Source organism: Synchiropus splendidus, chromosome 1, assembly GCF_027744825.2.
Source record: "Synchiropus splendidus isolate RoL2022-P1 chromosome 1, RoL_Sspl_1.0, whole genome shotgun sequence".
NCBI classification, from domain to species: domain Eukaryota; kingdom Metazoa; phylum Chordata; class Actinopteri; order Syngnathiformes; family Callionymidae; genus Synchiropus; species Synchiropus splendidus.
In genome coordinates, this window is record NC_071334.1 from 35257706 (window position 1) to 35282703 (window position 24998).

General features: G+C 43.3%; 1 protein-coding gene across 6 annotated transcripts; it reads left to right on the top strand.

Annotated features, from left to right (window-relative positions):
- Nucleotides 1-421: 421 nt before the first annotated feature.
- dnajc6 (DnaJ (Hsp40) homolog, subfamily C, member 6) lies at nucleotides 422-24502 on the top strand. 6 transcript variants are annotated; one of them, XM_053883957.1, is made up of 20 exons: nucleotides 462-569; nucleotides 645-843; nucleotides 4157-4292; nucleotides 9024-9159; nucleotides 14418-14467; nucleotides 14773-14921; nucleotides 15214-15336; nucleotides 15601-15734; nucleotides 17509-17703; nucleotides 17951-18068; nucleotides 18127-18206; nucleotides 18281-18474; nucleotides 19367-19393; nucleotides 19547-19915; nucleotides 20006-20149; nucleotides 21055-21156; nucleotides 21942-22406; nucleotides 22647-22795; nucleotides 22870-23046; nucleotides 23277-24502. In XM_053883957.1, the coding sequence occupies exons 3-20, from the start codon at nucleotides 4280-4282 to the stop codon at nucleotides 23376-23378; spliced, it is 2727 nt and encodes a 908-aa protein (XP_053739932.1). In that variant the 5' UTR covers nucleotides 462-569; nucleotides 645-843; nucleotides 4157-4279; the 3' UTR covers nucleotides 23379-24502. The 6 variants fall into 6 exon arrangements, with proteins under 6 accessions (XP_053739923.1, XP_053739932.1, XP_053739908.1 ...); XM_053883948.1 differs by having other exon boundaries at nucleotides 422-843; XM_053883933.1 differs by lacking the exons at nucleotides 462-569; nucleotides 645-843 and having other exon boundaries at nucleotides 3342-4292; nucleotides 20006-20074.
- Nucleotides 24503-24998: the final 496 nt, after the last annotated feature.

The window sequence follows — 24998 nt, forward strand, 5'->3', positions numbered from 1 at the left end:
CATCAATCTTGCTCCTCCTCCTAAGCAGAGCAGGCATCGACTGCCTCTCCTGAAGAAGCGTTTTTGACCCTGTGCTCTCTTTTCTAATCCTCTCAGATCTGTAAACAAACTCAGAGCATTAATAGAACCTGGGTGGAGTCACTGGGATTATAGTTGGGCCTCCCATGTTTGCTGTTGAGAAAAGGTGCAGCACTCTGTGTAGATGATCACAACTACTGACATCTAGTGGTGAATGTAGTCGGAGTGCGCATTAAAAAAGCATCGCCAGTTGAAATGACAGATTCAAGGTGAGCGTTGTTCACATTGATATCCGGAAAAGTGAAGCTGTGTTGTTGGGTGTGAAGAAGCAAAAACAGTTCGGGTATTTTTTTTTTTTTAGCTCCAATCTAAAATCTTGTAATAACACTGCAAACGCTACCGTCTGCTCTTTGAAGCAGTATGACGTCAATCTCGTCTGCTCAAGCTCTGTCATGATCCAGTCCGGGTTTTGTGTCCGGTTAGACGCACATAGTGCGTCGCGCTGAAATCGCAGATTTCTAAACACCGCGATTGCGCTTGTTGGCTGGAAGGTTCGCCGACACATGATCTACAGATTCACCCTCACTGAGCCAACTGTAATTTCTTTCCTCCTGTATTTTTGTCAGGTGTCAACATGTCTCAGCAATATAGGTATGTCTAATTGATCCGTGATTTATAATCCACGTCTTCCGGGGGGCGTTGACCCGTGACTTTGAAAGACAAACCAAAGGTCAGTGTGCTGGAGAGGAGCCGGTGAGTGGAGCGCATCCACCGTCACGACAGAAGAGCTGCCGGGGAGGATGGTCCTCAACACGCCACCGAAAGGTACAGAGTGTTTCTCGGCATGCCTGGGTTCGTTGTGGCCGCTTCCACTAACCAACCAGGCAGAGCACGATGAGTGTGCGGACGTTACATAATTACTGACCAGAGCATCTCTGCTGAAATGTGTTTCCGGTCAGATGAGGGATGAATGTACACACAGTCACATCACATCCCTGTTAGCTGAGAATCACTCAAGTTCTAATGCGTATAATGTGCAGTCTACGATTAAAAAAAATAGAAATAAGGGGGTGATTTGCTCGTGTCGGGACCACAGTCCACCATAATCGTGAAGCCTTGAATTTTCATTCATCGTAAACGGTGTCACGCGTTACCGCGGGCAAAGACAAAAGACAGAAGCGCTTTATGTTACTGTATATATGATCAAAGTCATCATCTTCATCGTCGGCAACGGGATGTATGTGGAGCTGCGCTTGGTCCAATTGCATCGTTGTACGTCATATGATAGCGTCACGTGACGGCTTAATGCCGCTCAGTGTGGCTGCGTGTTGTGATCACTGGCACGTCTCTGACTGAGGAGTCATCCATCTGTGTCGGGGGAGACGACACCATTGACAAGTCAGTGGTCGAGGCAACTGCAGCATCTGTCAAGAATTGGGAAGCACTTTAGACTTATTGGGGCTGATTTACTGGAGGTCTCACAACAGTGTGAAAATAGCATGTGAGCTCCAGTTAATACGTTTGCTGCTCTTCTGTAGACCAATTCTTGGAAAAACACCGCCTTGTCAGGACATTTGGCTTAGTTAGGACCATCTTGCTGGGTCTACCAAGTTGAATTCTGAATTTCGGATGAAGACTTTAAAATAAGTGGGTGATTATATTAACTTTGGTAAAGAGTCTGGATAAAGGTTAGCTATTTGTTGAATGCTTAGGTTTAGGGTGAGAAGCTGGGGGAAGCATTATGTCAGTGAGAAACCTCCAAAAGTCCAAACAACGATAGAAATGTGAACTTGCACATCAAATTTGACTTTGACTATTTTTGTTACAGAAGGCACTTTAGTTGTAATGTACAGCACTGTTTTTCACAACTCACGAACAAGCCCTGTTGATTGTTGGTTTGCTGTTCTAACAGACAGCTCCATTCTTCCTGGTATTTAGCTTCTTCTTTCAAAACCATCTCCTCAAATCATGGAGTTATATTCCAAGAGTATGCAAATATGTTAATAAGTTTAGTATTGATGAAAAGCAGATTAGGACTGGTCTGTTTTCAGTCGTGCAGCTGATGCTGCACATTCCTGTTGTGGTTGTGGATAATCATTACTCATGGAAGAATGACAGTGAAGACACTATAAAAAAGGTTTTACTTGAGTTAAGGAAGTGTGAGGCAGGAAAAGAGCGCGAATTCAGCAGCACATCTCAGCCGACTTAAGTAAATTGTTAGAATTCCAATGTAATATTATATTTGATGCTGGCTGTGAAGCTTCTAAAATGAAATGATTGCATTCTTTTGGTCATTAAAACAGATAAATATGTGTTTGCACTTGTGGTGAGATCTCTCTCATGAGCAACAATCATAACAATCTAAGCACAAGTGCGTCAGAATCACAAGATTACCTGAAAGTGACACGTGAAGTCAAATGATGGAAGAATTGATATGCGTGTCATTAATTCTCAAATATTATCCAAAAAGCTTGTAGCCATAAAATCGCCTCACATCTGGTCACTTGGTTTTAAATGTTGATGAATTAATGCCTCAGTTCACATTGTCACCGAAATGTGAACTTGTGAGTAGCAACGAATGAATGCTTAGAAGAACTCAACGTCAATAGAGCAGTCCAGTTATGTCCGGGGTATCGTTCCTGTCTTTTGGACACTCTGTCCCTGCTGTGTTTTCAGCATCCATCCGCTCCCGGAAAAAAAAGTTTCCCAGGCCTCTGTTCTCTTTTCAGAGCCATGCAGGGCTCCTGTTGCCAGGGGACAAGTCTTAGGAAGGAAGCATGGGATTGCTGGTGTTTGCTTTCTCCTCTGAGGAGTTTAGTTCATCATGTAGAATTCTGATCTGGTTAGAACTGTCAACAAGCCAGGCGGGGCTGGTTATCAGCCCGGTGGGTCATCGCACATTTCAGGCCGAGGTAATCCGATTTCTAAATTCACCCAAGTGGTCCTCAAAATGATGATGGCAGGCAGGTCCGATGAAAACTGTCTGGTCCCACTCCACGGGCAGTCCCCTTACCACAGCAAAAATGTCCCACCGGTTCATTTTCACACCGGTAGCGAGGTGATCCAAATGAAGCAGCATTTCCACACCGCGCTGCTGCTCAATGGCACTATTGAGATGCAAGAAATGGCCTCATATTAAGATGAAATGCAGAATGGAGATCGTAATAACAGGATTGAAACAACATTATTTTCTTTTGGAATTTAATTTTTGTGAGAGTGTGGACTCATTATGTAAACTCCTTCAGCAGAACCCTGCAAATGCTGCCATGACAACGTTTGCTTTTGCTGAGCTGTTGCCCATCATGTCGGCTCAGCATTTGCGAAGAGGAAGACATAGCTCCAGATAACTTGGTTAAACTTATTGATGCATCATTAAAACTAGACTAACCAACTTCTGATGGTAGGGGGTGCCACAGGGGTCAGTCAACAGTTACTGTTCACATCTCTAATGTAGCCAACCACCACTGAGTTTCAAACAAGCAACACGTTGATTCATATCACACATCATTTAGAAGCTTCATTAAGCTTAATCAGCTTAATCTCTGCTTTATTCTGTCAATTTTGTAACAAAATGGAGAAAGGTTTTGTATGTCCTTAAACTCCTGGGAAACTGACTTCAAACACTTCAATGTACTTAAGTGCATTTTCCTATCATGCTTTGGAACTGAACTGCACTCATTCTCTAACTTACCTCAATGTTTTAGTTTTGTTTTTTTAAACAGTACATAGATTAAATTCAGTATTTAGTACTATGTGTGCGTGTGAGAGAAAGAGAGAGAGAGACAGAGAGAGAGAGAGAGAGAGCTGGGATGACGGTGAACTTCCCCTCTGCTTGGTCGGAAGCTACAGCACAGGAGCGTGGTAGTGAAATGCGGCAGTGAGGGAAACAGTAGCTGTAGGAGGAGAGCCAGAGGGAGGCGGAATATTCAGCGGAGACCTCGTCATCTCCTCGCCGGACATGCACGGCACCGATCGGCGGCAGCAGCATTAGCAGCGTCGGTCGCCGCGGTGTTGGACGAGAAGACTGCGGAGTTGTTTTGTCGTTTATTTTTCTCTTTTCTTTTCGACTCCATCGGTTATGAGCTTGCTGGGGGCCTACAAGAAAAAGACCAGTTACGATGGCTATGAATCTTTGCAGTTGGTGGATAGCGGCGGAGAGAGCTTCGGTGTCGGCAGAGGAGGCAGCGGCGTGCTCGGAGGCTCCATCGCGGCCACTCTTGGAACGAAGTCGGGCCCGCTGAGGGAGGACGACTGCAGCACCATGGACAGCTCAGGTGAGGCTCCCTGCAACACAGGTTTTATGACCACTTCGTGTCAACTTGAGTGTGATGACTTGACACTATTGGGTGAGAGTTGAAGTGGGTGTTATTGGAACCCCTCAAGTCTGATAGTTGATGAACCCAAAGTGTTTCATCAGTGAAGACACAACAGACAAAAGTGGTTTTGAATTGATCAGGAAAACTACAATGTAGCTTAGCTACTTGGGCCAAGAGGTGGGGGCACGGTTTTCACAAGTTTGCTGCTGTCACCTCACACACATACACTCACACAGAAGGAAATGTAGTCATCAATATACCTCAGTCAAGTTTTGGACCGTGGGGGAAAGAAACGTCACACCAAGATAGTTTCATAACTTCATACTGTGAGACATAACCACTTCCCCACCTTGGTGATTATTTTGACCAAATACACCCAATGGTATATCATACTGTCTGTCATGACTGCAAAACCATGTGAAATGCACCATTGTAAGATCCAATACATTTTCTTCCTTATGTATCTCAATGGGTCATGGGGGCAGCATGGGAGTATAGAAGGCCAGACATCCTTTGCACTAGACTCCGAATGAGGCATAAGGCACTGCTGGGAACCTCCTATTTTGACACATGTCCACAGAGGCAATCCAGGACACTCCTTCCTGCCAGTCCTGGATGACTGGATGAGCATCTCTCTGTAAGAGTCTAGACAACTGGCTTTGAAAACTCTGTGTTCTCTTGCTCTTCAGATCCCGTACCAAACCCTGTGACTACAGGTTAGAGTAAACATGTAAACTGAGATACTCGACCTGAGACACCATCTTCCGATGACTAGACGCACTAGCTCTACCTCAAGTCTTTGGCAGAAGACTGACCCCTCATTGCATTTCTAAGGGAAAATTCAGATCCAAAGAGGAAATGTAAGAGGCCCATGCATCTTGCTCTTTAGGTCGTGATCAAGATTCATAAGTGTCAAGAATTGAAGTGGAAGAAACAGTGACAAGTGGCACTGAAAAATATAACGTATAATAATAATGCCATGCATTTGTTCGACTTTTCATGATACCCAAAGCCATACAGAAACAGTTTCAACCATACCATATTTGTAATTCGAATGGAAAATGAGTTTCACAATTACCAATCGATTACAAAATTGTTGCTTAACTCATTAAAATTAATTTAATTAAAAGAGACTTAGGCTAATTTCAGATAAAGTTGGAAACCTCAACGGAATGGGCAGAAAAAACAAACAGCAGCTAACAGAAAGTATTGTGGTGGTCAAAACTCACAAGCAAAACGCACAAATAACAGGAAATAGTGGAAACACTCTTATGTACGGCCCGACTCAAAGAGCAAGAGAGAATAAAAGAAACAAAAACACACTCACGAGAGAAAACTAACCAAAGCTTAAGCACCACAGAGAGAAATTAGAGATGATAACTTTACCGGTGTAGGAGCATGAACGTGCTACCAACACACCTGAGGAGCACTGCATGAACATGCAGGATGAAATGACCATATATCGTCTGCAAAGGTGGTTCTGCTGAATTACAATGCTTAATAAGTGTAAATCCACTTCCAAGTGAATCAAATGGATAATAGCGAGAACAGAGAGGAAATCAGAACCAGAAACAAGCCTTTGTCCATTAAATCTCAGTATTTCTTCTTTCTAATAATGTATTGGTTGGTTGTAAGCAGAGCAGAGCAGAGAGGTGTGCTGATTATGGATTGCTTCCAGCTGGCTGTCACTAAAGGGAGAACAGAACTAGGCAATACAGTGACAAAATAAAAAAAAAAAATGACAAAACACATTTCAGTGAAACATTTGATTGCAGAAAGCAATGCCTGATTTCATAAAACCCAACATGCAGTGGAATCACTATAACAAGTCATCTTAAATGTGACAGTGTCGACGAAATGTGGATTGTCATTCATTCCATTCCTCTATGCGTATCACATGTGTATTTGGCATGAAATGTAGCAAAAAACACTGATAGAACAATGATTCGGGTGAAGGTCTGCACTCTCAAAATGCTTTTCTGGGTGGAATTGTTACCTTTGCTTGAAACAGTGATGAGCCCTCACATTGAAGTCGCCATGCTACTGTATATGTTGCAATAGCAGGCCCCATCGCGCCTGTTTGATTAGGAGCTCCACCAACACCTGAGCTGACCTTTTCAGATGTCTATAATAATAACTCTCTGCAGTATAATGTTCAGCACGTGTGGGGTGATGCAGGGGTGTGTTCACTCTCCAGGGAGGTGCATACGATGAAACAAAGGAATGAGGATTGGTAGATTGAGGGTCATGTGGGGGATGGGCCGCATGTCTGGCCAGTCATCCCTCTTAAATGTTGCTTTCAGCATCCACTTAAGTCAGTGAGTGTACTTGGAGACAGCTCTAAGTGCAGTGGCCACCCGGCTTCCTCACCGCGTAGTGTCTTTGCACGACGTGATAGAGACGTCAGACGTCTCCATCAGTCCCTCCTACATCCGTCTGGACAATGGTGGTTATTGTATGGACAGAGTGGAGTATAAATTAACTTAGCACTTTAAAAACACACTTCTGCTGCTCTCTATTTTTAGATCAGAATCCTGTCACGCTCATGCCAGTGTGCTACATAGCATCTGTCTATGACTGCATTTGGCGTCACCGAGTAAAAACTTCATAGGTGTCTACCGGCCAAGGAAAAGCACTCTGAATTTCATCAGCTTTTTATTTCACATAGCTGCTTTATGTGTCTTTTACCGGTGTATTTGTGATTGTACCTCTATATTGTGATTGTAAACGCCTTGTCGCTGGGAGGAGCGATCTCAAACCTGGGCATTGCATCATGACATTTTGTGGTTCTGTCACAAAAGTGATATAAATATAAATATGTGCTTCTATCAGTCTTTAAGTCTTCAGTCTGTCCGAACAAGCCAACACCAATTTTGGATGATTTTTGTTCTCCTCAGCTAGATCACACCAAAAAAATAAATTGCACATTCCTAGCAAATAACAATATTAATGAACAGCATGCACTGAATAAAAATATTGCAACTTTATATGAAAATAAATAACAATAGAGAAGGCAGAAGTGTTTAATATAAAATAAACAACTTGAACACATCAAAACCCACATCATTACAACCCATATCATATCCCTTGACTGAGAAGTATTGCCAAATGACTGCCATCATGGAGGCGTATATTTGTCATTTGATCAGCCGATCATGATGCCGTTATAAATGCCCATATCAGTGCCAATAAATCGGCCAGCCAAACCATCAGTGAATTGCAAATACCGGATCTGCTATGTGAACAATCTGAGCTTGTATTTCTTTCACTCATGTCAAGCATGTCAGAAACCAAAAGTCAATTTGGGCTTGTTCAGAAAATTACGGCGATGACCACTGTCGTCCATGACTCGGAGTAGAGCTGGTTTGACTGCTTGGTAATGTTGGTAATGTCAGCATCATTTGAAGTGGTCACAGTTTGGTCCAGATTAATAAAGAAATCAACAGGCAGATGGTGGGATTATTCAGTCTGTCTTGTTGGAAGTTGATGAGGACAGAAAGATTTTGTCTGTTGCTACTGAATGAACCAGTTCAAATTCTAATAAAGAGTTTTAAATTTTAGCATAGTGTAACACATTTCAGCTTTAGTCATGACAAAACGGCAACAAATAACAGCTTTTGTCTATAAAAACAAAACAAAAACAAATCTGTCTCTATGTTGTGGGTCAACAGCATCCAACCTTGTCATTTCTACCTCATAAATCCCAGCCAGTGTGGAGATGTCATCTCTAACTGATTCTTGATCTGCTCTGTTGTGGCATAGCCTAGTGGTCCTTCTCAGTCAGATGATTGAGCTTCACAATAAACGTTTTCTGTTGCTCATATTTCTTTCCCCTTGATCGGCGTTGAACTGACAATTGATCAGAAAAAGAAGATATACAGTCTGTGTAAATCCATGTAGCTTCAGAACAACCAAGATAGAAGCTCATTCTCTGTGCTCTTAACAAGGGCCATGTTCCCTGCTCTGTCATCTCTTTCACTGTTGTTCCTTATTGGATGACTGGGTGAAAGTTATAGCAGGTCACAAAGGAGGGATGGACAAGGGTGAGGATGGTGGAAGGAGGGTCCAGACTGTCCCTGTTTACTGGAACAGTAATTCCCCTGACATGATGACGAATGGCGGCACACAGTGGGAGATCTTTTACTGCGGCTATTGAAGAGGTTATATATATATATATTACATATAAAAAACATTTTGCGATATTCCTTACATTTCTCACATATTTTTGCAATACAGTATTGCATTTTTGAGTTCAGTGATCCCTGAAAGTGACATCATTGTAGAAGAGACTTGGTGATGTGCGACTGAATTTGCAGATCAGTATGAAGAGTCACTGAAGGGACTCCCATTGTGTATTTCCTGTTTCATCATGTTTAGTGTCTCTCAAAGTGTGCCAGCTCATCAATCCAGTAGGGATTCTGTGCAGAGCAGTGAAAAAGGAAGAAAGGAAAGAGGGGGAAAACGATGAGGAGGACAATTTCAGATTGCCTGAGGGGCGCTGAGTCATACACTTGGACGTCTCCCAACACCGAGGCTTCATCCACACACGCTTGCATATCCTCAGTGTCCTTGATGGTCGTCATCATGTCAACTGACTCACCCAGTCGTCACTGAGATAAAATACGTCCTGAATTTATGATTTCATTAGCTGCACTTTTCCTCCTAACCTTCTCTTCCATCTGTCTGCAGACATGGATGCTGGGTATGGTGGCGGCCTGCTGGACATGGTGAAAGGTGGAGCTGGAAAGTTCTTCAGCAACTTTAAGGACAACATAAAAGATACACTGAAGGACACCTCCACGAAAGTGATGAATCAGGTCTCCACGTAAGTGAGGAGCATCTGCAGAAGAAAAAAAATCAGACAACAATGCAATCATTGCTGAGTTATGAAATAATGCAGCTGCACAGCTTGGTCAGCCGAGTGATGAGCGCTATGTAGGAAGATGTTCAGGAAGACCTATCCTTGCCTGCGAGTTTACAACTTGAATAGCTGGCCACCGATCAGGGTTTCTTCTGTTTCTGCTGTTTCATAGGGGCCCAGTGTCACATCGCCTTCATAGTCACTGTAAATTCACCACCAAACTTTGGCACACTATTGCCACATTGTTCTCCTCAAACTTGCCATCCGTTTGGCTTCAGTAGCGTCAGAAGTTATACTGGTTAGGGGACTTTGCAGCCACCTTTGCTGGTTAATATTTGTGGGTGTCTAGTCACATTTATAATTGAGAGCAGATGGTTTTGTCGATAAAAGCTAGAATGGTGTGACAAAAGGGCGGCAGAGTCAGGCACAACCCTCTCCTCTCAATGTCTTTGTGCTCAGAGCTCAGAGCACCACAAGTGAGCTTGTGTATTTTTTAGAGGCATGTATGCACTAGTAAACCCTGTCTCAGCAAATTTCACTGTGATTATTCCACTTGTGTGTCTTAAGTTTTCAGATCCATCTTCCTTGCCGTGGTCTTCTCCCTTAGCTGCCTGTCGCTTCTCCCAGGGCTGAATTATTCATGGCGGTTCATTGTGCCAGTGCTCGGCCGACACAGAAGGATTCATTTCATTGAGTGTGTGTGGGGATGTGTGTGCTCACAAGTGGGAGTTTTGAGAGTCATGTTGTCATAGCAACCAATTATGAGAGATGCTATTCATTCGGCTTTGGAAGTGTGAAGCAGTTAAAGGAAGAAATGTTTATCAACCATACCTATTTAGTTTCCTATATGCTTTAAATGAATTCTTTACTGAAATGTATTAGATCAAATATATGACATATAGAGAATTCAGAGGCCGTTTAAACACACAATAGGACAGGTGGCCTAATGGTGGCCCAAATATTCATATTCAGAGCTCACTGAAATTTCCAAGTATAACTCCACCGCTCATAGAATGTTGATGTTTAATTGGGGAATCTAAAATTTGGACCTGAATTTGAGCAAGTCGTTCCTAATCTTCAACGCCTTTGTTTCTTAGCCGATGACGGTCAACTACAGTTGGCAGTGAGAACAAGCTGGAGGAGGAATGAGTGACGCTCTGTGTTCTGCAGATGCAGCACTGAGTTGAAATGTCCCATGGGCGCAGTGGATCAACACCAGTGATTTTCATTGCAGTGCACCAGTTGGTACCGCCTGGTGACACTATTTCACTGTCAGACCAGGCAGGATGTTTCACAAAACTTCAAAAAACATGTTAATTTTGGCATATTTTTTTACATTGCCAGCTCTACAATTCTTGTTAGCTAGCCTCATATGGATAAACAGACATAGAATGCACAACAAAAACCAACATATGATTTATATATTATATATGTTACTTATTTTTGTCTGCGCATTAATGATCTGAGACAGTCAGCCAGTTGGTGACTGAACTGTAATGATCTTTCAGATTTCTCGGTAGATTGTGGTCTGGGGCAATGACTCCTCAGACAGACACCCTTTGTGTTTATGTGCAGGAGAAGGTGCTGCTAAAATTGATTTTTCATGTAAAGCACTAACCCTGCCAGCCGGGCCTCTTTTGGCATCCCAGCTTCACCAAATTCGTTCCTCTATGCTCCGTCTCATCTGTATTCCAGTCAAAGACCGAGCCGCTGAATTATTGAAAACGATCTGGCTAGTTTGTTTACCTGACTTGAGTTTGTTGTGACACCAAGTTTATTCTCTGATGACACTTCAGTATTTCATTTCACAGCAGTGTCACTGGCTTTTATTAGCTCAGTGTATTCATGGTTAGCACCTCTGACAGTCTACAGTGCTTCACCGATGCTCTAACTTTCCTGAGTGTGAGTCAGCTTTTTTGATAGGTAATGGAGGAACTTTTCAAGTGGATGTGTGGTGCAAGTCGTAGCAACAGGTAGTCATCATGTTGAGGTTGTAGATTTTTTGTTACCTGCTCCACTAAAGTGGAAATGAGCTTGAGAGTGTCGATTGCAGCTCTGGTTAATAGATATTAATAGCTGACATCAGATATTTTAGAGTAAGCTTGCGACCACTTTTTGTGGTAGATCTGTGCTTCTTCACATAGAAAAGATCTCAATTGATTTCAAAGATTCAGCCATGCCCACATCTGTCATTTTAGGGTTCAAGACGTGGTTGGGGCAGATATTCTTCTTTCATTTTGTGGGGTCAGAAGACCTGTTGTTTCAGGCAACTTGAAGCTAATCCCTGTCATTCTGACGGGACCCACTGGAATGCTTGAATCCAATGAATGAATGAAGCATGACTAAAAGTGGACTGTGATGGGAAGTGAGGATGCTGATCTTTGAGAGACAATTGAAGGAATGAAGCGCAATAGAACGGTTAACCTGATTTGTGTCATAATTTTAATGATGTTCACCAAACTTCTGGAACGAATATTTCTTCTCTCTCATTATCACCGGTAAAAAAAAGAAACTTGACCTCCAAAAGATACTACACCAAACTTCTGCCAATGCTTCCATTTGCATCCACACTGGGATTTCATTTTTATTCTTATTTTTTTTAAACTCTATTTCATTGTCCGACACATATTTTATCAACATTCTGTATTTTGCAAAATATTCAGAGTGTAATGAACTGAAACATACAGAAGATGGCAGTAATGGCGTTCCTGTAAGGGACACACACAAAAAAATGTCACAACAACCCTATGTGTACCAAAAGCAGAGCATGCTAGAGTTCATGATCACATATATATCTATTTTTAAATTGTACTTAACACAAGAAAATCAACAGTTCTTCTCACTATTGATTTGATGAGATCCACCTGTGCATCTGCCCCAAAACTGCAGACTGGCTCTCGCTGCTACGAGAGAAATGGCTGAGATAATGCAGGAATATGTTCATGGTCATTGTGTTATACGTGTTTAATGCAAGACAGCGCTCAATAATACGGTGACACGGGGATTACATTTTAGTGCTGCTGCTTCTTTCCATTATGGTGCTTCAACTATCACGTGCCAATATGTGACACTCTCCAAGGGACAATGTAGATGTTAACCTGTAGGCAGTACCAAGATCTTCTATGTTATATATGTGCAGATGCATGGATTGTCCAGGTTAAACTTTAAATGTTTAAAGTGAAACAGTGGTATCATGTTTGTTCTGGGAACATGTGCTGAAAAATGAAAATTTTATTAAAATGGTTGCTATGGTTTTATTCATTACTCATATCAGTACTCTGTATTGGCAAGTGTTTTAGTACGGCAAAAAAGCGCTATCGGGACATCCAGAGTAATTATAATGCGTCAAGGGATAGGTGTGAAGAGAACCAAGAAGATAGGTTAAGGTGGAGGAGGTCCCCGGAGGACACTGAGACAGCGAATGATGAATCTTATGTTCTTATTTCAAGAGTCACTTAGTCAGGAATAATGCTAGAGACAGCGTGGAGGATTTCTGAGAGAAAATGGGGGAAAGTTGAGTGGCATATCTGCAGGGATCTAACCCACTTATGGTGTTTGTTGCAGTGGCTGAGTGTGTGCCCAGCCACACATGCTTGTCAACAGATTCTTGTTGACATCAAATGTTTCAGTCTGGTCCCGGAGGATTATACAGGGACTTGGAATACAATTATCGACTCTAAACTGCATGTTGATGCCTAAACGGAACACTTATTAAGTCTCACATTTATGAGCCGACAAATGCTGCCTCATTGATGTCTACAGTGATGGATGCAATTATTATTATAGAGAAATTGGATTAGCAGTATGTGTACACATTGGCATTGGCTTGTTCGGTGTGTGAGCAGAGACAGGGACATATGGATGCTACTTTCTGCCCAGAAAAATTGGTTTGATTTGATATCTCGTGATTTTTTTTCCCTCCCATGTTATATTGACTGTGTCTTTTAGATAACATGCTTTATTATGTAAAATAATGAGAATGACTTCTTAACATTTTTCTTCAGTTGCTTGATTTACTAATATTGTGTTGCTTTTTTTGGTTGCAGTATCTCTCAAACCTGAATTTAATACTGTGAATATTAGACTGCATGTTGTCTTTACTTGATTTTTGGAAACGTTGGGAAACAAGAACTAGAAGAAATTAAAACTATCCAGCATTTGATTAACAGTTTTTAAAAGAAAAATGACATATTGGAGTCATAGGAAATAAGTAAAATATTTAGATACAAGTCATAATCTGGAAAATATATTTGAAATTACAACTACTGGTCACTATTTCTAAATCAGTCTAAATCCGGGGTCGGCAATGGTGAGCCACTCCAAGGGCACTGTGTGACTCCATCGGTTCAGTACACGCTTCTATGAAAACAGATGAAAACACGGCCTGTGTGCAACTCCCTACATGCGGCACCCGTGGGCACCATGTTGCTGACCCCTGGTCTAATTAATGGGAGCAAAAATTAAATTATTAAAATACTGGAATAATTTGTGGATTTAGTAGTAATTAAATTATGATATAGTAGTTGAAATGAAAATAATTCAAATGTATAATTACCTGACCCTTAAAGTGCACTTGGACGGAAGTTTAAAACTTCTATTGCGAGACATCCCTTTCATTTAAGATATAATTGAAGAGGAGGAGATTAATTAAAGAGGAGGAGGGGTCAAATAATATTTCTGTTGGCTGTGACTTTTTACACCTTACACCTGCCCTGGTTTTCCTGTTCCATTTATGCCAGGCCAGTTTTAGCAGCAAGGATAAGGCATGCTGACAACAGCAACAAGCAATCGTGTGGTGGTCATGCAGGTGTGTTTGGCAACATCTGCTCTCTTGTCGATAGTGACTAACTTTACACTGAACATTGTCCACTCACACTTGATGTTGTGGAGCTTCTGGTGATTGTGCCTCTCTGCTCAGCTCATTTTACACCTGCCACCAGTTAGATCATCAGCCATGAGGCATCTATCTTAAAGGTTATTTTGCCTGCGATCGCATTCTTTCGGTCTCCAGAAAAAAAATGCAACCAAGACTAAGGGTAGGAATGGTTGACCAGTGAATGAAGGTATGTCTTTTGGCTCAGCTCTTTGACTGCTGTCGCTGCACTGATCCCTCACACTCATCCTTGCTGCTTCTAGCAGTGACATTGTCGATCCAAGACCAAAGGTTTGCTGCCATAAGTCTGTAGTGTTGTCTTTTATTCATCACGTTTTTTCTGTTTCAGTTACACAAAAGGAGAGCTGGACATATCCTACATCACTTCGCGGATAATAGGTGAAGACTTTCTCTTGGTTGTCTGTCTCTTCATGATGCACACAGTATACGTGAGTGTTTCCATAATTGTGCCATCCATCAGTTCAAGGCTTGATGTGAATGTGAATTTTCTCGTACCTGCTCACCTCGCACACATACACGACCTCTCATTTGTCCTATGATGAATTCAACCTCAGTGTGGAGCGACAAAATGCCCTTTAAATGAAGCAGCCATTTGCCACTCAGAGCTCGTACCTGCAAAATCATGGACTGTGATGCAGCCTTTCCAATACTTGAGAAAACCTGACACATTTCCTTTTCTCCAGTGATGACCTACCCTGCGGAGTCGGTGCAGATCGCCTACCAGAATCATGTGGAAGACATTCGGTCTTTTCTGGACAGTCGTCATGCCGACCACTACACTGTCTTCAACCTCTCCCAGCGGAACTACCGTGGCGCCAAATTCTCCAACAGGGTGAGAGCCAATTATTTCATTTATTATTTCTTTCATTTCATGTTGTCGGGAGTTTGGAATAACTTCCAATGGGATAATGAGTTGATTAAGATGTGCTTGAGCTCCTCTGGTGCTGGAGTGTCAGCATGCAGTGCACTGTTAGTGCGGATATATTCTTGAGAAAGAGGTGTGGAGTTCAGTCATGTTTGACTTCGATGACCTAGTGGGGGATTTCTTTTGTGTTGCTGTCACCAGCCATCTTTCTCCGTGTCTCACTTACCTCCTCTCCACTGCCTTCTTGCCCCTCTTGCAGGTCTCGGAGTGTAACTGGCCTTCTCGCCAGGCACCCAGTCTCCACAATCTGTTTGCTGTCTGTAAAAACATGCACAACTGGCTCAAACAGAATCCTAAGAATGTGTGTGTCATCACCTGCTCGGTAAGATGATGTTCTCAAACAGTATGTATGTATGACGTTACTGTCAGGCTTCTGGTGAAAGGACTACTTCAAAAGGCACTCAGAGAGCGGATAACTCTGCCCAGTTGCTCATTTCCACCTTCATTGTGATATATTGCTTGTATCTGATATTGTTGCCCTGCAATAATACCTATACAATTTGGTTTTAAATGGTGTGTTTTCATGCTAGTGCTGGGAATGAAACAGTGATTCATCTTGCTTGTCCTTCTATCGCTCTGTCTGCAGGACGGCCGCTCTCCCTCCGGTGTCTTGGTTTGTGCCATGTTCTGCTTCTGCCATCTCTTCAATAATCCTATTCCTGCCATGCAGCTACTGAGCGCCAAGAGACCCGGCTCTGGACTCTGGCCGTCGCACCGCAGGTTTGAATCCGAAAAGAACAGATCATTACAGTGGTTCTGGCTTGGGGACACATCAGGTCGCTACTGTGTGGGTGAAAAAAGCATAATTTAGGATGTATTTAATAAGAGCACCAAGGTCGTCTGTAGATTATTTTCACTGATGGCAGCAGCACTTCAGCACCATATTACTCACTGTGACATGTTGGGTTCAATATGGGGAGGGCCTTGTGAGCGTGCGATGCATAACTGTGGACACTTTTTTTGTGATTATTGCACTTTGAACCAGAAGTGTAACTGTTGGTGGGCAGTCGGATTCAGAGCAACATTAGTAGGGGATATCATGGTCTTACATTTTCAATATGAGCTGCTGTCATGTTTGTTCTAGCAAACTTCTGTCTCTCTTTCCCTTGATTTGGAGTACGTAAGGTGTGAGTAGACCACTGCACTCTATCAAAAACAAATAAAAGCAATGCTCTAAGACAGTTGAGTCAAAAAAAACGAGGCGAAGTAACAAGTTGAAGAACTTAGAAACACACATCAATTGCAAGGTTGAGAAGCCCACAGTAAGCACAATGGACAGAGAGTTTTTAAGCAGACTTCTTCAATACCATATCAGCAGGCCTTGGTTGAACGTCTCAGCTGGTGACCTCGTTGCATCCATCTCTGAGTAGCTTCTTGCTGAGTCACTGCATACTTCTAAGAGATATTGCTCAAGTACACAGTGTTATGTTTGTCACTAGCTTGGGTTGAAGAATCTCCCTACTTAAGCAATAACAAGTGCACCATCTATCGGGTTACATTCAGTGGAAAATCACACTTGCAAATAACATTAGCTTCATGTTTGCTGCAGACAAAAAAACAAAAAAAAGGTGGAACCTGACTGAACAGTTTGGATGCATTATTTCAACTATGTTTGAACTTTAATGAAGACAAGTCCAGACAAAGTGCAGATGCCCTACTCATAGTGTCAGTTTAGCGAACACATGAGATAATTACATTTAGGAAGTTAAGCTTATGACATTGACATCAAAAATGGTTTTAGCAATGGAACCTGACATGGTTCTCGACCGGAACACGGTGGTTTGCTCTCTCCAGGTTGGTGGAGAGTTCTTGCCTCAAGTGGCGAAGTTTAAGTATCTCGGGGTCTTGTTCTCGAGTGAGGGAAAAAGGGAGTGTGAGATTGATAGACAGGTTGGTGCAGCGGCAGCAGTGATGCAGTCGCTGTATCGGACCGTCGTGGTGAAGAGAGAGCTGAGTCACAAGACGAAGCTCTCGATTTACCGATCGATCTACGTTCCCACCCTCACCTATGGTCACGAGCTTTGGGTCATGACCGAAAGGATGAGATCGCGGATACAAGCGGCTGAGATGAGTTTCCTCCGCAGGGTGGCTGGGCGCACCCTTAGAGATAGGGTGAGGAGTTCGGTCATCCAGGAGGAGCTCGGGGTGGAGCCGCTGCTCCTCCACATCGAGAGGAACCAGCTGAGGTGGCTCGGGCATCTGATCCGGATGCCCCCTGGACGCCTCCCTGGGGAGGTGTTCCGGGCATGTCCTACCGGGAGGAGACCCCGGGGAAGACCCAGGACTCGCTGGAGAGATTATGTCTCTGGTCTGGCCTGGGAACGCCTCGGGATCCCCCGGGAGGAGCTGGAGGAGGTTTGTGCGGGCCGGGAAGTTTGGGCTTCCCTGCTCCGAATGCTGCCTCCGCGACCCGACCCCGGATAAGCGGCAGAAGAAGGTGAAGGTGAAGGTGAACCTGACATTAAAGCCCATGATGCGTCATGTCTGCATGCAGGTACATTGGCTATGTGTGCAGCATGGTGTCGGAGAAACCCACCCTACCACACTCCAAACCTCTGACCATCAAGGCGCTCACTATGAGTCCAGTTCCCTGCTTCAACAAGCAGCGCAGCGGCTGTCGTCCATTCTGCGACGTCCTTCTCGGAGAGACCAAGATCTTCACCACTGCACAAGAGTACGAGAGGATGAGGTGGGTTGTAGATGCTCAGATGATGCTCTTTCAGAACCAATGTATTTAGATGGTCAAGGTTCATGAGGTGACTGGGAAGGTTATGATCAGGAATGAGTATTTCAGAAGGACAGTTTATGTGGAGAAGTTTGGCGATAGCTTTGGAGGCCGGATTCACCCACACTAAATGGAGAGACAGTGTTGGACGAAAAATGTTGTAGATGGAGAAGAATCTCACATTTAAGAGGACCTCTGATCTATGCCACAGAGAGCACAGGATTCAGGAGGGGAAGGTGGTTTTCAATCTGAACGCTAGTGTCCAGGGAGACGTGGTGGTTTCTGTCTACCACATGAGGTCGACCATCGGAGGACGCCTGCAGGCAAAGGTGAGATAACAACGACAAGGAGTTGAAATATTTTTTGACTAAATGAGTTTTTCATTAGGTCTCCAACACCCAGATTTTTCAAATCCAGTTCCACACTGGATTCATTGCTCCTGGAACCACAGTGTTAAAGTTCAACAAGTGAGGCTTTGCATTTAATCTTTTCTTTACTGCTCACAGGAATCCTCACTTTCCTTCTTGACACTTCTTCACAGGCCGGAGCTGGACGCCTGCGACTCCCCAGAGAAGTATCCTCAGCTGTTCCATGTGATTCTAGATGTGGAGGTGGAGAGTGTGGACAAGCCGAAGGACCTGACACCTCCATGGGAACAGTTTCCTTGTAAAGACCTGATCCCGAACGTGTTGTTCTCCTGCCACCAGGAACATCAGGACGCCCTTGCTATTGCTGGTACAGTGTGGGCGGGGATCACGCAGACTCAGTAATGCTGTCACTGTGATGAACTACAATTATAATGGTTTTCCTGACTGCCTTTCTTAGCGTCCACTGGTATTATGACTTTATCCTCAGATCTTACCTTGAGTTTGGCATCCATTTCTGTACAATTAAGTGACTCTTGACACTACTAATCCAAAATGAGTTTGGTCTTTACTTCAAGATTTCTCAGGGAAAGAATCTAAGAGACTTACAGAATTTTTAAGTTTAACCTGAAAATACCAACCGAATGTTACCGGTGGTGAACTTCACCCTCTCCCATTATCGACTGGCTGAGATAGCCAGCATATCAGTCGGGTTAAAATTCCCCAGTTTGTTCCTAGTTTCTCTACCTGTTCTGCTTTACAGAGTGATAATGTATGGCTGAACAGATCCTATCTCGCTGCGAAAAAAGGACAAGAATCATGTCAAATTCAAGAGTTGAAGTGATGTCATCTGCTGTCTGTGATGCCACTTGAAGAAAGTGTCTATAGTAGCCAGAACAAGCGAGTTTTGGGGGGGACTATAAAACTGTAAAAACATAACAGTACAGTATCAGGGGCATATGTATGATAAATGGGAATTTGCCATCAGAATTTGGTTGAAGCTGATGCAGATATGAATATACTCTACGTGGGCACTCTCTGAGTATGGGAACATGCTCGTGATTTCAAAGTGTATCCTTAATATTGAGAATGACATTTAAACACACAAACGGAGGTATTCTTCACAGAGCGATAACTAACCGATCTTTGTTATACAAATTTGACGCATTTTCCCAGACACAAGATGACGAAGACACATTTAGCTAGTGTGTGACAATGAGCTCCATTAACAAATGAAATTCATCTTGTTTTTTCCATGCAAGATGAGATGGAAGGATTGGATCTGGAGGGTAAGACAGTAGTGTTCACTCTTAGCTCCAGAAGTATGTTGCAGTAGCACAAGTTGAATAGCTGACCCTCATGGAAAAGATGACTTTCAGTTGAAGGCCAGATAGATAAACCTTTCACTCCAAATGTTCTCCTGTTCTCTGTCCATAAAACAGAACCAACCAGACCAACCGGCGGCCCAGAGAGTCGGGGGCACGGTGAGGATAGCGAGCCCTCGGATGACGAGATGCTGTCCCTCTCCAGCCAAAGAAGCAGCACCAGCACAGCCCCACAGAAGGTGGATCACCCTGAGCCAAAGCCGGTGGCTACTGAAGCAGCTGTTGAAGTGGATCTTCTGGGTCTGGATGGGGATGAGGTCACCTGCCCATGTCCCTCGTCTCACCCTCCAGCTGCAACCACAGACCTTTTAGGGGATCTATTTGGGGCTCCTTCACAGCCGACAAGTGGGCCTTCATCCACCCAGTCCACTCCACACAAAGTGCTGCCCAACACGGCCTCGCCATGCCCCTCTCCTGCGCCACCAGGTGAGAGTTAGTGCAATCCACATTGGATAGCTTGTGTCGCACGTTTGTCAGAATTTACTGGAGAATAATGCATCTGTGTTCCTACTTCAGCGTTTGATCCTTTTGGAGCTGGTCCCATGCCTAAACCCCAGGACGTGATGGGCGCTTTCCTTGGGCCAGGTAACATGGGACAGTCAGACCCGTTCCTGCATGCTGCTCACTCTCCATCTCCTACTCTGCAACCCACCAGCCTTGGTAAGGCTTCCGTTGCTCTGCTGCAAACGCACTTTTGAAAATGGGTTGCTGTGACTGTTGCTTTGAGTCTCACACCCAATCTCTTACAGAGACGCCAGACAACCTGACGTAGAAATTAATATTTGCTGCTTGAATTATGTTAGATTAGATCCCAAAGATGGTGATCACAGGGGAGAGTAAGAATCATCTGTTGGATGGAGAGCTTTAATTCTGCTTTTCCCATTAAGATGCTGCATCAATCCATTTTGCCAATCAAAGAAGAATTTAATCTCCAATTTGGACAGAACATTACACCCTTTTCTGAATGAGATGGTTTATTACTTTAACCCTTCTAGCACCAAAGTCAAAACTGCGATGGGCATCATCTCAGCAGTTAAACAAGCCCAAGTGCAAATGTGACGTCTGATGTAGTTACTACTTTATACAAGCAAATTGTGGACACCTGTAACATTTATGGCCTTGATTCAATCAAGTTTTGGAGAAAAAGTATCTAGACAACTGCCACCATGTTGAGGATCGGTGGATGCTGTATTGCAAAGTAGGCAGGGAATACATTTCCTGCACAATGCTTCACTGTGTAACTCGAATGTGACAAAAGCAAAACAATGTAATCCACTATGGCAGCCACCTGAATATTGTACTATATTTTTCATTTAAGTCCTAACAGTTTCCAAGCTACAGCCTTTAGAAAAAGTGATAGCAAAGTTGAATTTTTCACGGAAAAAATCCTGGCACCCAAATGGTAAAAGTAGCTTATCCTCATCGCAACATCACATCCCTTTTGTTAAGCCTGTCTGTGTCTATACGTCTGGTGAACGATTCATAACATGCTTGCTTCTGAAGCAATTCAAACGGGTCTCTCACAGCTCACTGAGTAGATGACTAACTTGAGTGATCTCGATCAGGTCGCAGTTCCCCCGTCCCTACCACCACACCAACTGTCAACATCCAGCAGCAGAATGCCATGGGAGGCTGGGACTGGAACAGACCTGCCACTACGAGCACAGGTACCTCCACCAACAACTGCCCATCATCAAAAGTGTGGTTGGTTTAGATCCAGAAGAAAGATAGTGGCTATCACTCAAGGTTGCCAGTTCGTTTGCCAGCTTTGGGCAATCTCAGCCTTTTCTGTGTGGGGTTTGCATGTTCTCCCCTGTGCTTGCAGGGGTGTAGTATGAACACCCCATGGTCCAAAATACTACACATACTGAGGTTGAGTACTTTAAGTGATCTGTAAGTGTGAGTGTGCATGGTTGTTTGTCTCTGTGTGCCCTGATAACCTAACCTTTCAGGCGGTAGAAGATGAATGAATATGTAGCTGTTAAAATATGTTTTTGGCAGCATTTTTTCGTTGTGTTCAGTCAATCTTTAATGTTAGATAGTTAATATATCTTTGAAAGGGTTCTAGGGAAGCTCAGATCACTATGTGGGTTCTCATAAAAAAAAAAAACCCTGCTCATTCTCGATTCTTAAAAAGTCTTAAATCAAAATGCCAAAAGTCTTAAAAATAGGGATACACCAGACATTTGGGAGGCGAATACATTTGTCAAAATAGTGCAAGAAAAGCAACATCATCAAATACCATGCAGACTAGAGAAAGATACTTTCCGCTATATAAGATAATGTGTGTTTTATTTTCAAAAATGCACTGTGGAGGTGAAAAGAGCTCTAGGAAACCAGTGACGAAATTCTGGCAACAAATAATTCATATGATTTGTTGGGAGCCTTTGAAATTGTGTTGTCAGGAAATCCTTTTTTTTTTCTTTCTTGATATTTTTGTGACTTCCTGCAGGAGGTTTGACAGTGGGCAGTCGGTCCGCCACCACCAGCCCCACAAGCTCTCTGCACAGCACCCCGACCCATCAAAACAAACCAAACACTCTGGACCCGTTTGCTGACATTGGGAACCTCGGAGGAAGTCTTGGAGGATCTGGATTCTCAAGCAAGCCCACCACCCCCACAGGAAACACCCCCTCTTTCCCTCCCATGAGTTCCCCGTCTCGACCTCCTCCGTCTCCGCAGCACACCGGAGGTTGGCAGCCTCATGCTGCTGCTGGATTTCCGTCATGGCAACCTGGAGCCGGAGGCGCAGGAGGATGGCACCAACAAGGCCCTGTCCCACAGCCAAAGCCAAGTCCAAGTCACACCCCAATGGCTCACACGTCACCCCAGAACCGACCCAATTACAACGTCAGCTTCTCTGCGATGGGAGGAGGTGGCTCTCCAAGTGCTGCTGGAAAAACCAACGCTGGGATGGGTAAGAGACACGTGTTAGCATTTAGCATGTTCCTTTTTGCTTACCTTTATTTACCATTTTACTTACTCAAATGACATGCATGCTGTAATAGTTTAAGACTCTATACACATCAAATGGTCTCAGATGGCGGCTGAATGAAGATGGTTGGTCTTGAAGGAGAAAGACACAGTTCAGCTGGTTTGCCTCCTGAAATGGTCTCCCATGTCTCACATATATAGTTTCCTTTCTTGTGTCTCACAGGCCCAAAACCCCGGGCTGCAGATGCCAACTTTGATGACCTGCTGTCAGGCCAGGGCTTTGCTGGCACCAAAGAAAAGAAGGGACCAAGGACCATAGCAGAGATGAGGAAGGAGGAAATGGCCAAAGAAATGGACCCGGAGAAGATAAAGGTAGGTAACCAGACATTATCACCAACACTGCCATGGCTCAGCTTGCATTAAAAATGTCTTTGTACGGGTCTCAGATTCTGGACTGGATCGAGGGAAAGGAGCGGAACATTCGAGCGCTGCTGTCCACCATGCACACTGTGCTGTGGGAGGGTGAGACCCGCTGGAAGCCCATCGGCATGGCTGACCTGGTCACTCCAGAGCAAGTGAAGAAGGTGTACCGTAGAGCTGTGCTCGTGGTTCATCCAGATAAGGTGAGACCAAAGATGATCTGATGGTTGAACTACACAAACATTGATAATCAGGAAGATATCTCGACAGAGTGTAAGTGTTGAATCTCCTGTGAAGGTCACCTATTGGCCAAAACATGAACACATGAAATCACCGTTTATGAATCCTGACAGTTTCTTACATCAAATGTTCAGAAGAGAGAAAAACCAGACAAACACCTGCCATTAATATGTCTTTCTGTCCTTGTTGACAGGCGACAGGACAACCATATGAACAATACGCAAAGATGATTTTCATGGAACTCAATGACGCCTGGTCCGAGTTTGAAAGTCAAGGACAGAAAGCACTCTACTGAGAGGAATGTCCTGCTGAAAGCCTGACTCATGATGACTCCGACCAACATCTTCTCCTGATAGCTCCGATTTACTCCTCATTGTGTGTTTGTGGTGAAACGTCCTCATCACATGTGCTCTGACTTCAGACCCAAGGACAGACAAACCTCTGGATGCCTTTGGATTTTGGGGGAGACACTGAAGATGCACGATGGATGAGAGAAAACTCTTCATGGAGGAAGACAATAGCGCAGTGGGGAGTCAAGGGCCACAATCAAAGCCATGGCCTGAGCTGAACCACGGGAGTCTCTGCCTTGTACTCTCATCCAGCAAAAACACTTCACCACACCTCGCAAATGAACTGTCTTCCACAAGTCTGTTTGTTCCGAGCTAATGTTAAACTACAGAAACCTATTTAAAACTATTTCTTAATGAGATCATTTTATGACAAGAAATTCCCCTTTTGTTCTAATTACCAGAGCAAATTCATTTGAAAAATATGCGTATTTTTGTGTTAAATAATAGAATGCTTCATTTTTTTTTATTTTAACATAATTTTGTAATTTGTTTTTACGTATACTGATGTGATTTGAATAACCTGCCAATATTATTTGCGTTTTTTTAATGTTTCACAAATTTGAAATAATTTATCTTGGGTATTTTTTTCTTGATCATTTAGGGAAAAGAAATAGAGATTATCTTATTAATGTGATGTCATGAGCACATTCTAGAAAATATGTCTTTTTAACGTGAATGAATTAAACCGAGAAGATGTTTGGACTCCCCGGATCAGAACAGATTTCTTCATGAGGAAAGTGTGCAGGCTTGATCTCTTTCTTAATTTCTAAAAAGTAAAAGTAACTCTATATCAGACCGAAGTAAGAAAGATAGGTGATAGGAAAGCCGGTAAGATAATCTTGTGAAATAACCATCAGCTAAACATCCAGCTAAAATTCCAGAATGTCCCAGAGGTGCTTTTAAACAAACAATACGACCCAGATATATTGTCATTAAAATTCTGTCTTATGTGATTCAGCAAATGTAAGAAACGGGACCGAAATTTGGATCATGACAAAGAAGCGAGCACATGAGGAGTGACCTGTAGTGACCCTCCACAGCTCCACATTAAAACTGGACTGTAGTTGCAGGATGTTGTGTGCGTGTGACTTGATCTGGAGTCAGTGTGTCGTGTCTGTCTGCTGTTGAAGATATAACTGACCATCTCTTTGTCTGTTCTTGCTGTTGCAGGATGTAAATAATCAGCAAGTGCGGTGCACAGCAAATAAACTACCAGAAAACATTGTTTATCCAATTCTTTCAGATGGATAAATGCTAACCATATTAAATATATCAATGTTCATGCTGAAATTTTAAAAAAAGAAAAACAGAACCGTTTCAATCGCATGGTCTCTGCTTTGGCCCACTTGTCAAAGCAAACTTATAAGTGTTTGACAGTTTTATTTTTGCAACCCCACACCTCTCAAAAAATAAAATATATTTATCAAAGGGTAGTAAAGTAACTAGAAAAAAAAAGAATAATTTTCCATCTGAAGTGGCACAAGATAATCAGAATCCTCTTCTTGAGCTTGGAATAGCGAGCGACGTGTGCTGCAGAGTCAAAGCCAGCCCTCATTTAAGACCTT